The sequence below is a fragment of the Passer domesticus genome, chromosome 5 (assembly GCF_036417665.1).
Source record: "Passer domesticus isolate bPasDom1 chromosome 5, bPasDom1.hap1, whole genome shotgun sequence".
NCBI classification, from domain to species: Eukaryota; Metazoa; Chordata; class Aves; order Passeriformes; family Passeridae; genus Passer; species Passer domesticus.
In genome coordinates this window covers 45,567,714-45,580,774 of record NC_087478.1, presented here as the reverse complement: position 1 = coordinate 45,580,774, position 13,061 = coordinate 45,567,714, and the positions used below count along the sequence as shown (strand labels likewise).

The 13,061-nt window shown below is 47.3% G+C and overlaps 1 protein-coding gene across 6 annotated transcripts in view; it reads right to left on the bottom strand.

Moving 5' to 3' along the window:
• The window catches only part of LOC135300433 (solute carrier family 23 member 1-like), a 31,811-nt gene that overhangs the window by 17,674 nt on the left and 1,076 nt on the right, over positions 1-13,061 (bottom strand). Inside the window, exon 1 of one of the 6 annotated variants that reach the window (XM_064419884.1) lies at positions 2,014-2,239. The exons of 4 other annotated variants lie outside the window; for them this stretch is intronic. In XM_064419884.1, the coding sequence (XP_064275954.1) occupies positions 2,014-2,067 (54 nt within the window). In that variant the 5' untranslated portion in view covers positions 2,068-2,239. Of the gene's footprint in view, positions 1-2,013; positions 2,240-13,061 lie in introns of those variants that run through there. One more of the 6 variants, XM_064419882.1, reaches the window with a different exon arrangement.

The following is a 13,061-nucleotide window of genomic DNA, read 5'->3' as shown; positions in this document are numbered from 1 at the left end:
CAAGACTCTGCTCCAGGATTCCTACAATGGAGAAGCCTCTTTAACAAACACAGTGTATTTATCCAGCCTAGGCAAACTAGGAGCATTACAGATACTTCAAAATAGATTGGTGAAGGCAGACTTAATTCAAACTGGACTCAGGCATGAATTTCAAGAGCAAAAGTTGTTCCTTAATAACTCCCTGTGCAGACATTTTCATTTCAGAATAAGAGAGCCTGAGCCATGGATTAACAAATGTACAGCAAGGTACTTAAGACTGCCCATGCATGGAGTTATTTGGAGACAACTACTCCTGAATAACACCATGTGTAGACAAATGCTAAGCTAGGCAGACAGCAGTAAGCTCCTTTCTTTCCACTGCAATTTCCCCTGTATTAACCAGGAGGCATATTCCAGGCAGGCAGAGCCTGTGCCAGTAAGAGCCCCGCATGATCATCACATGAGAGCCTGACCCTCCCCAGGAGCTGGAGGGGAGTGAGCAGGGCTCATCAGGAAAAGGATGGAGTGGAGATATCAGGATGAGAAAGGAGCAGAGGCACTGGACTCAAACTGAAATGCAGGAGTTACCATCTTAAAATCTGAAAATATATTTTGCTGTCTGAGTGACCAAGCACTGCACAGGTTGCCTAGAGAGGTTGTGGATTTTCCATCCTTAGAGGTATTAAAAACTGTCAGAGTGACCAAGCACTGCACAGGTTGCCTAGAGAGGTTGTGGATTTTCCATCCTTAGAGGTATTAAAAACTGTGTAGACACAGCCCGAGGCAGGTGGCTCTGGACAGCCCTGCTTGAGCAGGGCTTTGGAGAAGGTGATCTCCAGAGATGCATTCCAACCTCAGCCAGCCTGTGAGGCTGAGATGCTGGCAAGAGGACAAGGCAGGAGCAGTCTGGAGCAGGGAAGGGAAACCACTGTTGGGGGTTCTGAGCCCAGCTGCTCCCATGAATCCAGGGGACCAGTACACCTTCCATGTGCCCTCAGGCTCCAGACACAGCACAAGAGCCCTCAATCACATCTTAAATAAGTGCATCAGTCAGGAACTGAACTGCTCAAACCACAGGTAAAAGACCTTTGTCTTCCACCTTCTTTAGGGTGATTCAAACCATAAAAATTCACAAGTCTGATATGTGTTATGGCAGAACAAGTTAAAATGGAGGGTCTGTTAAAAATAATGAAAGAAAACTGACTGACTCTGACAACTTCCCTGAGGCTTTGCCCACAGCTGGCACAGCACCTCCACTGCACGTAGTAAGCTCACCCAGAGCTATGCAAGAAATGTGGGACTTGTACACAAGGAAGTTAAATGCTTCCTCCAAGGTAGCACAGACAGGTGGTCTGTATCACGGTAGCAAGATTTTTGCAGGACCCCACTCCTTCACATCTGTTGACAGAAAATAAGCAAAGTTTTTGGTTTCTAATGGAGGTGATCCCTGCTTTGGGATAGGAAGAGGGCTGTCATGTCCCAGGACCTTTCCCATTACTGTTATAGCTAGCAGCATTCTCAGTGTACCACACACCCCTGAACTGGCACATCATTTACAGCTTTTACTACACGTCTGTAATTCTACAGGGTGCCCTCCTCAGCTGACAACCAAATCCCTTCTTCGCCCACCTTTCTAACAATTCACCTCACTGGAAATAGGTCCAAAGGACAAAGAAACACAGTCTTTACTAGGCTAAAATTCTATTGAAATTTTTCTAATGAATACATAAAGTGCTTTATCCAGAAATACAGCCACAAGCTCACCTGTTTTTCAGTACAGATACACGTGCACTGCCATTCATCTACACTATAATTTTAGAAATAGTGGAGGGAACAGAAATTAACAGGCTACCAAAGAGTAGAAAGTATGCTGATCCTGCAGCAGCAGCAGGGACTGTAGTGAGGAAATCATTCCTCAGATTCTTGTCAGTGAGAGCCGAGACAAAAGCCCGAGCTCCCAGCTTTCCCCTTCTTCTCCTTCCACAGGGTTTGCACCTCTTTATGCAAGAATGACCCTTCAGAGAGCAGACTCACCGCAAAGCTGGGGTTACCTAGCCCGTTGATATCTTTGTCTGAAGAGGGTGTCATGCCTTCTGCTTGCCTTCACCGACTGCCTTGAAAGAGAACCAGTCAGAAGAGGAAAGCCTCCCAAATTCCCACTCCTTTCAGCCCAAACAGCCCCAAAGAAACGGGGTGAGAAGATGCAGAAGCTGGATTTCAGGAGCCAAGCAGCGCTCAGTCCTAGCTATTCATGTGAGCTGTATTGCAGAAGTATTTCCTTTTCTTTGGCTTATATAAGTGACTCCTTTCCTCCAGCTGATTAGAGGACTGGCATTCAAATCAATCTGGAAGGCAGCCCTTCCCTGGAATGAGAGAATCAGTAACTCTTGACAAAAAAACTTCATCCACAGGTAAGGATGCTGGAGGATATCAGAGAGGCATCCCACACAGTCTTGGAAATTGTTGCTTCATTACTGCTTCAGCAGCAACTTGCATTTTTTTGTGTGGGTTGGGCCTGTTTGAAGATCTTTGTCTTCATCTTTGGGACATTCAATTACCAGACAGTTTCACTTATGCAAACTTATATGCAAAGTACTGTATGTTTTGGCTGACATACAAACATTGTCATCTTGTAGGATACTCCTATTACAGCCTGAAAAGTATGAAGCTTTTACTGTGAATTTATTTATGGCAGCAACCAATGACCTAGTGTTGACATATATTTGTTGTTTAGCTTAAATAAACTTGAAATAGAATGAGTCATAGTTGTAATACTGTGTGATTTAGAATAATGTTTGCTTAGCTTTAGTTGCTTAGCATGAGCAGCTGGACTTCCTGAAGCCTTGAGCCACAAGCTGTGGACTTTCATAGAGATATGCTTTTGACTGAAATACAGTTAATTTTCCTAGTAACTGGTACAGTGCTGTGTTTTGTCTTTAGTTTGAGACGAATATTGATAATACACTGATTATTTAGCTGTAGTATTTATCCTGAGTCTAACTCTTTTTTAGTTCCCCATGTTCTGCCAGTGAACAGGTGCACAAGAAGTGAAAAACAGAAGATAAAAATGCTACAACCATCAACTCAGTAAAATAAGGCCTTGGCCTACCTGCATGAAGACAGAGTTCAATAAGATAGCAGAAGACCCAGACCAAAAATCACCATTGGACTAAAAAACTGCATTAAGAGCACATGAATGGCAAGTGTGTAATCTTAAGCATTTTAAGCATATAATTGCCTGGGGATTTCTTTATTCATGGTCCCTCTCCAAAGGCATCCAGCTCAAGCTGACGTGCTGCTGTACCCTCTATTAAATGGGCTGGTTTGGAAGAGACCTTAAAGATCATCTAGTTCTAGCCTGGAATGGCACAATATTCCTCTGGGGCTGGTCTATCTTCTCAGTAATTTTTTATTTTTATAAAAAAAAAGTCTCCTACCTGTTAATTTCAGCCCAGCATCTGTTCAATGACTCCTCAGTCCTGCCATAACCTTGTTTTCAGATGAGACCCAGGTATTCAGTAACCAAAGCTTCTTAAACAATTTAAACTTGTTTAACATCCAAAAGGCTTGGGTGCATAACAACATCTGTGTCACCCTAAACTAGCATGTACAACTGCCCACACAAAAGAGTGTTAAGTGAATAGGATGAGAAGAGCAAAATAATAACAACAATCCTTTTCCTCACAAAATGCTGGGCAGAAAGCCAGCTTCCTCACCTGGGAAATCCTGCAGTGCAAAAAATGCACTTTTTTAGAGTACCAAGACTGTAGACTTTAATATAAAACATGATAAGTAATATAGTACATAGTATGATAGCACAGAGCCAAAAGCCTGAACATTAAGCCTGTTAGGAATGAAGAGTTTAACAATGCCAACCTCTGGCCAACAGAAGGTTAATAATCTGGAAGCTCGATGAAGGTTATGAAATAGCACAATGTATATGTCAAAACAGAAATTTATGAGGTCCATGTGAAATGCCCCAGCCTGGAATATCCTGCCTTTGGAAATAAGCAAGAAAAATAGGCAGTCTCTGTGTATATTTAAATATTGTATATACAACGTATACATGAACATTTATGTGGATATTTAAGTGTATATAACAAGATTATCAATAAATTACTGAATTGTGAGTTTTTTTCAGAACAAGGTATTATTCAATTAGCAAAAATGCATGTTTGAACAGCAGTGTTGTGAACTACTGATTATTGATGACAGTCAATTATACAAATGACTTTTAAGTATCAATTGGAAGGTACACACCTTTTCAAGTTATTCACAATATTTTAGGAAAGAAAACAAAAAAATACAATACAGATTGCTTTAGATTTGTGTGTATGGCATATCTCTTGCTGTCAGTCAAGTGACCTGGCCAGCTGCTCATGACAGTAAAGGCTGGCTCAGTTTATGCCCCTGAGAGAAGCATAACTCAAACTTTATGCCTCTGCAATGCAAGCACTGATACAGGAGCTCCCTTTGCCTTCAGTGACTACCTCCAAAACTTCCAGTGCACCTTAAAATTGGAGTCCCAAATAGGATAGATTCACAAAATATTCTGAATTAGAAGGGACCCACAAGCATCATCTAGTCCAGCTCTTAAGTAAATGGCCCATACAGAGCTTGAACCCACAGCCCTGGTGTTATTAGCACCATATTCTTTCCCAAATGATAAACCAAGAGGGACTGGCACAGGTGAAGATGTCTAAAGCTGAATGAGAGGCATCCCTCCATGCAGGGCTGTGCACATCAAACCCGGGGAGGTGCAGACTTGCTGAGGTGTGCCAAGGCCCTTGCTGAGAGAGCAGGTTCATCCACAGTGCTCTCACAAACCTGTGGCACCGAATCCCAGCTACTGGGGTTGAACAAAGGTGTGTTTAAAGGGAACTCTGGGCTATGAAATAAAAGCAGTGCAGTATAGAAGAGGCATGTCATGGAGACTTTGTGCAAAAAAACCCAACAAAACACCAAATACTGCAATCATCCTTCTGAAAAACAGCTTGTTCTTCCACAGCTCTAGCCCTGTTTGGTTTGCATGAAGGATGGACTAGCAAGAGAACTAAGCAAGTGACTTGCAATTACTAATTTAGTTACAAAACACCTCTATGTACTGTCTAGAAAACCTTCTGCAAGCAAAGAGGATTGCCCACAGTCTCTGACTTGAAATTAGTACCTGTGTGTTCACTGAATCATTGAGTTGGAAGGGACCTTAAATGTCACCTAGTTCCAAGCCCCTTGCCATGGACAGAGACACCTTTTACTAGATCAGGCTGCTTCAAACCCCATGCAATCCAGCCTTGAACACCTCCTGGAACAGAGCATTCACAATTTCTCTGGGCATCCACAACTTCTCTGTAGTTCAGAATTCAGTAGTGGGAGTGTGGGAGAGGGACACTTTTGCAGAGGGAAGATTTAAAAGGTTCAAAGAGGCACAAGAGAAGGAGGGAGAAATGCCTCTGGTTCATGAAAGCTTTTCCCCTCAGTGCATCCCCACCAGCCAGCAGGGAGATCTGAGTGCAAACACAAGAGACACTTGAGTCAGCTTTGAAAACCATCAGCTGAGCATTGCCTTGCAGGCTGCTGTGATGGAGAAGCAGCCCTTGAAGAAGGTCACCCACGGGGAATACACAGCAAAGGTGGGCAACACCAGCCAAGAGTGTGGAGCTAGGAGAGCTGCAGCCCCGTGGCTTCCCCTCTAGCTCCTCCTTCCTCTTAGCCTTCCTCAGTAGGAAAGGACTGACCTGGGGCATGGACATGCTCCTCTCCTGAGCCCTGGAGGAAGTTGCACTCTCTGCAGGAACAGCCTGGTGCCCTGCTCTGGTGCCCAGCTCGATGCAGATGTCTGCCTCTGGAAAGCAGAAACTGGGAACAACACTGAAATCCCACTCCAGCAGGATATTGATTTTGAAATAATAAACCCCTTTATCTCCCTCAGCCGCAGGCTAGCTCTTAAGAGCATTAGCAAAGGGTTAATCCATGTCACCAACTCAGCATTTTGAGCACAAATGTGGTTATTGTGTCACGGGGGTTTTGCTGAGCCTGGTCATTCCCTGGCATGCATGACAAGTCAGACTCCTGCTGACCCCGGGCTGAGGACCATGCTTTTGGCATGTGCTTGGCCCACAGCTATTGCACATCTGGATGCACCCAGCAGTGGGGAGGGGCACTGCCCCAGGCTCTTCCCACTGTCCGCAGGTCCAGCAGCAGAGGGACCAGCTCGCAAGCCGCGGCAGGAGAAGGTGAACAGATCCCAGGCTCAGGCTCAACAGAGGGACCACTTCAGGGTCGGTCCTGTCCAGAGTGATGTATCCCCAGAGCCCAGGGGGCTGCCTGTGCTCCAGCTTCCAGGAGACAATGGGGTTTGCACCCAGGGCATGCCCCAAGGCAGGCTCCTCTGCTGTCAGCGTTACACTGGCACACAGTCCTGCATCAAAACTTTTACTGCACGAGCAAACAGCAAAATCCCTGCAGTCAGAGAAAAGAAAAAAAAGAAAAAAAAAAACCCGAACAACAACAAAACAACAAAAAACCTCCCAAGAAACCAGCAATATTCACTGAGACAGGGAGGAACATACCTCCTTGGTCTGCTCTCCAGGGGGAGCCAAAGAAAGGTCACTGTTTAAGAAGGATTAACCAGAAAAGTGAAGAAATGAAAGTAGTTTCTGAGCAAGATCATTGAGTCATGGGAGGTTGAAACAGGTTTTCCTAAGGAACCAAAAAAATCCCTTGGAGAGAAGCCCAGAAATACCAGCCCAGCAAAAAAAAAAAAAAAGGGCTGAGAGACGGATGGACAAACAGAGCAGGATTAAGGCATTCCCACATCCAAAATCTCACGGAGATAACAAGAAACCTCTCTGCAAGTGCAAGGAGGGCCAGAGTACTGCTGAACTACTCCAGGTGGGAGCAAGAGCAGGTTCCAGTGCTGGGAAGGAAGGCAAGAAAGGTCCAGCCACTGCCTGGCCCCACAACTCCCCTCCACTCAGCAGACACCCTCATCTATATCCCTGTGTTGGGATGGGATGTGACAAGAACTTGATCCTGTCTGACATTTTTATTTCTCCTTTATGCACGACAGTAAGTCACACTAAGATGGTAAGACTACTGCTGGGTTTTAGAAATAGAAGCTGCTCACACATCCAAGGCAATATTACCACCCCCCTCAGAACCCACTGGGGCAGCCATAAGCAGCCCAGCACACTGACTACAGATAAAGACCACAGATATAAAAGAAAAATGAACAAAAACTGACCCATCTCCATGCAAAGCTGTATTTGTGCCAATGCTATTAGTGAACAACAGCCTCCAACCCTTATACCTCCAGTAAGTCCCAGGACACGCAAGAATTCAGTACAGGAGGGGCAAAGGAGACCCACAGAGCCAGAGGAGCTCCAGGGGGTGCAAGGAGGGGAGAAGACAGACACAGCAGGGGATGCTCCAAAAGTCACCTCAAAGTCCTGCTGGTCACACAACTGCTGTACTGGCTGCTGGGGAGAGCCCTGGCACAAAGGCATTGCCTGCTCCAAAACATCTGGCTCTCAAGCCCTCAAGGCAACATGGAGCATCTTTTCTCTTCATGGGTGCACAAAAGTGACCAGGCAGGTGGGGTAGGTAAGAGCAACATACATTCCAGGAGGATTGCTACTATAGCCCCTCCACCTATAAAACATCAGAGCCTGAAATGACAGGCAGAGAGATGCCAACCAGAGAAAAGGGAAAGGAAAAACAGATTTCTCTCCAGTTCCAATTCTGGCAAAGCCAGTCGAACTGCTGCTATGAAACTCTTTTGATTTCCATGGCTCATATCCCACTCCACTGCTGTTGACAGAAAATCAGCCCTAAGTTCTGGCAGGAAGGAAGAGACAAGCACAAGAGGGTCTGCAGCATAAGAGTCTCAGCAGTGAGCTCAAGCATGGATTTTGGCAAGTGGAGGAGGAGGAGAAGGAGAAGGGCTCCTGATGTGCAGCTCCAGCACCTGGAGAGATGTTAACAGCCAGTCTCTGCAGATGGGCTGTAAAGGACGGATCCTAAGGGTTTGCTCTTTGTCACTCCCTTTCCCACACCTGTTTTCCTTCTCCATGGGGCTCTGGAGGCGAGTGGCCAGAGCAGGGCTGGCAGTGCTGGCAGCAGGGACACAGGGCTTGTGCCGGCACGCAGGAGAGGCAAGTGCCGGGGGAAGAGCGGCTGCTGGCTTTGCTGCTCGGGGCTTAATGCACTAAGAGCCCAGCTGATTCCTGCTCAGACGCAAAGGGAAACCGCAGGCACTCGGGGCGGCCGGGCACCCAATGGTGCTGTGTTTGCCCAAGCCATGACGGGACAGAGGCTCGGGAAATGCATCGTCCTTTGCCTGCTGCCCTGGAGCTTCCTGAGCTTTGCCTGGAGTGATGCTGCTGGGCCCGGGACCGCCTCACTCGGTGCAGGACACGTCAGAAAGGGGCTGTCCAGAGACGCTGCCAACGGGACCGATGTGCAGAGCAACATGTCAGGTACTGAAACGAGCGATCTCCTGCCTCTCCCTCTGCGGGCTGCCTGGGGCCCCTCGGTGCAGGAACACATGGGGAAGAGCACAGGGACGCAGGGATGAAGGCATGATGGTGCTTCTCTCGTCGGACACAGCGGCACTCCCAGGGCATGCCCAGGGGCCACAAGGCTTTGTGTGGTGGCTACAGCAGATTCTGTGATACGGGAGAGATGTGTTGCACCAGAAGCAGTCAGGAGGCACAGGGAGGAACCTCGACAGTTAATGTTTTCCTTTGAGAGTGAAGTCCTCCTCCCTGTTAACATCTATGCATGTCACGATGGACCAGCTGTCTGCTCAGGGTAAGGGATGTGCACTGAACACATTCCTATCCCTAGAGGCTGAGCTGCAGCCCTTGGGAAGAAACGGAGATTTTTTTTTAAAAAAAGTAGAAATAATCTCCAGCTGCTGAGGGTGATTATTTTTCTTTAATCCACTTTCCAGGGCAAAGCACATGCCATTTCCCAGTGAGTGAGATACAGTCTCAGGGCTGCTGTGGGGTGACCACCCACCTGGGGCTGGCAGCAGCTCAGCGAGCCCATGTCATACTCCAGACCATGGTGACCATTGGCAAAGGTCATAACAGCCGGTGCTGGACAATGTAATCACACAGAAGATCCAGTCCAGACACTCAGCAGCCTCCCTGGCACCGCTGAGTTAACTCATACAGACATCTGCACTACCTGTTAATAGCACTGCTGAAATGAGATAAAGATCTTACTCAGCCTGATTTGTTTCTTATCAGCCCCACTGGACTAGAAGCCTACACCATCTCAGTAAAAGCAGAGGGAAACCAGACCTTTCTCTCACATTAGCTTTACTATTCCACTTGGAATTCCACAAAACTTACCCCTAAGCTAGATAAAGCACATTTCTGCCTGCAGGTTTTAAGCTTGGTTAAATTTGAATTGATGAGAGTATTTTCCTTTAATTTAGGATATTGATACCCATGATACCTGCTACCACAGTTTCTTTGCCTTATGGTAGAATATCCAGGTGGGGGAGTTGGCAAGCACGTGTCAGACTGCCATTCTTTTTGGAGCCTACCTAACTTTTGGCTCTCCCTAGGTATTAGTACAATGCAAAAGAGACGGTCTAAGCAGGATAATTAGGTAGCTCTAAATAGATGTGAGTTACAAACTAGTTAAAAAATTAAAGGCTTGGATGAAAAAAAAGCCTCTCTCTAGCAGAGAGTAATATTTCTTTGGTTTGAGTTCCAACCAACAATATTCTCCCAGAATACTGTGTTATTAAAAAACATTCTCTTCCTTTTCCTTTCTGCATACTCTCCGCAGCCTGCACCTTTCCAGTCTCACTTCTGCTGTTCAGTAGCTGCTCACACTGGAGAGTTGGCAACTGAAAAACTTATTTTCCAGATAAAGCTGCTAGACTTTCTAATGTATTTCCTTTGGACCATGCAAAAAACCCACACACACGTTAAAAAAAATTAAAAATCCCAGAGGCCTGCAGGTCCCACAGGAGTGACACAGGGGACTAGCAGCCCTTTCGACAGCATCACTGGAGGGGTGTTTGTCACCACCTACGCTTAACATGTCCCCTTCTCCCCCAGTGCCATGCACAGCTCTGCCCCCACCGCGCTATGGATACTACTACGTGGACAGAGGCTCAGGCGTCTCCTTGGGCTCGGTGCTCGTGTACTGGTGCCAGGAGGGATACCAGCTGGTGGGCAGCGAGAGGCTCGCCTGCCTCCGCCAGGACAGCACCTCATCCTGGAGCCACCCCCCTCCCCAGTGCCAGGGTAAGGAGCGCTCGGGCGGGATCCAGCCCCCGGGGGCTCGGGGGCAGCGCTAACGCGGGTGGGGAGGAGCAGCCGCCGGCCCTGCCACGGGGGCTTCCTCGCTCTGACCCAGGCAGCGAGGGCAGCAGGAGCGCGGGTGACCCGGCCACCCCAAACGGGGACAAGGAAGGTCCAGCTGGACCCAGTCGGTCGCGGCCAGCACCGCTCAAGTGCCTGCCCCAGCAGCAGCAGCACTGCAACAGCGATTCGGGGGCTGCAGGAGGCAGGGGCTGCCGGGGGGTGAATTCACCTGAGATCAGCTCAGCACAGAGCCAGAGCCTCCCTCAGCGCCAGCAGCTGCTGCTCAAGTCAGCAGGCTGGGTCAAAACCTGGCACCGGCTGACACCCGGCTCCTGGTGCCAGGCACAGGGAGCCCAGGGCACTGCCAAAGCTTTCCCAGCAGGAGGAAAACTGAACTGCACAGTCACCCGGTGCATGCTGAGCACGTGCCAGTTGCAAGTGGCTCTCCTTAATACTTTTTCACTTTTCTTTTAACATTTTAACTTTTTTTCCCCGTTTTTAGGTGTTTCCTTTTGCCCTTTTACATTTTCCTTTTTTACATTTTTCAACGTTTTTTCCTTTTGAACTTTTCTCCCTTTTAAACTTTTTTCCACTCTTAGCTTTATTACATTTTAACTTTTTCCTATTTTTCTTGTTTAATCATTTTCCTTTCTATTTTTAGGGCTTAATTTCTGCTACCCTTATGCTTTATACAAGAAACATCAAATGCTTTATATTTCCTGCCCCGGAAATATATTGTTATTTTTATAATATTATTATTATTTTTATTATAATATTATATAATTTTATATTTTATTATTCTATAACAATATAAAATAATATTATTTTATCTTATAAAATAATCTAATTTTATATTATTATTTATAATAAGATAGAATGTAATAATTTTATATGATTAATATAAAATAATATTAATTATCTGAGAAAAATATGATGTGTTAATATGGGGTTTTTTTCCCCATCAACTTTTCTGGTGTATTGAGCTGGCGCAGCATCACCCACGTTCATCATCAGCTTTTATAAAGGTTATTAATAAATATTCTCTGTTCGTCACTCTGGGGTTACCTGCAAGGCGGCCGGGAGTGAGGGGGGTCCCTTTCCCCGGCGCCGCTCACCGCCCTTGCCCGCAGCCGCCCCGCAGCCCTCGGGCACCGGGTCCCGCATCGCGGTGGCCGCCTCGCTGCTGAGCGGAGCCGTCATCCTGGCACTGTCCGTCTCCTTCGCCGTGTGCTGCTGGCGCGACAGGGCGAGCAAGAGCCGCGGGGGGTGAGTACGGAGGTGGTGCGGGGGCGGCGGGGTGGGTTCGGCAGCAGCGAGGAGCGTCGCTGCTGCCACCTGCCGAGACACGCGGGTTGTGCCCACTCGGGACCCACTTGTGCCCTTTCACAGCCCTCCTGCTCACACATCTGCAACTATCCGGCATCAGAAAAGTTAAACCACTGCTCCAAAGCCAAGGTACTCAAAGGTAATAAAAGCCAAGGACTGTGGAAGGGGTTTCCATCAGTGGGAATGCTGCTGCTGATGATTGCAGCTCCTGTAACATGTCTGAGGAATGGGATGCCATACAGTGGGACCTGGACAAGCTCAAGAAGTGAGGCCATGGAAACCTCAGGAGATTTAACAAGACCAAGTGCAAGGTGCAGTGCCTGGGTCAGGGCAACCCCAGGTATTAATACAGCCTAGGGATGAACAGATCGAGAGCAGCCCTGCTGAGAAGGACTTGGAGGTGCAGGTGGATGAGGGGCTGGACATGACCCAGCAATGGCACTCACAGCCCAGAAAGCCAACTGTATCCTAGGCTGCATCCAAAGCAGGGTGAGAGAGGGGATTCTACCCCTCTGCTCTGCTCTGGTGAGAACCCACTTGCAGAGCATTCAGCTCTGGGGTCCCTAAAGTAAGAAAGACATGGATCTGTTTGAGTAAGGCCCAGAGGAGGCCACAAAGATGATCAGAGGGCTGGAGCACTTCTGTGAGAAAGGCTGTGAGAGTTGGCAAAGGCTCCAGGAAGATCTTACAGCAGTCTTGTAGTACTTGATGAGACCCTACAAGAAAGAGGGGTACAAGGTTTTTAGAAGGGTGTGTTATGATAGAACAAGGGGCAATTATTTTAAGGTGAAAGAGGACTGACTAAGGTTGAATATAAGGAAAATGGATTATATTATGAGGGTGGTAAAACACTGGAACGATTTGTCCCAAGAGGCTATAGATGCCCCATCCCTGAAAATATTCAAGATCAGATTGGATGGAGCTCTGAGCAAGCTGATGTAGTTGAAGGTGTCACTGCTCATTGCAGTGGGGTCACTTGAAAGGTCACTTCCAACCTCAATTGTTTTGATTCTGTTAGCTTGGCGATCTACAAAAAGCTCCCCATTATCAGAGGAAGAAGGGAACAGACAGTACCTGGAGGCTGGTTAATAGGAGTATCACTTTTCTGAGGCTAAATTCAGTGCAACTGTCTGCACATAGCCCAGGGCTGTGGAGGGAAAGGAGGAGCACTCTTCTCTGGAAATAGCTGGGAGAACAGTCATGGTGGGAAGCAGGACTGGACAAACAGAGGTAGCAGGACCACAGTCACAGAGAATCATCTCTGCAGCAGCACTGCCCAGTTTTCCTGGCATACACCTACAGTCCAGCAAGGCCTTTTTTGTATCCCGGGCAAAGGATTACAGTAACAGGGACCATGCAGCCTAGGAATACACCTTAACCGAGAGCCTAACTCTTTATCAGAAGTGCACAAGGAGAAACAAAAATCCC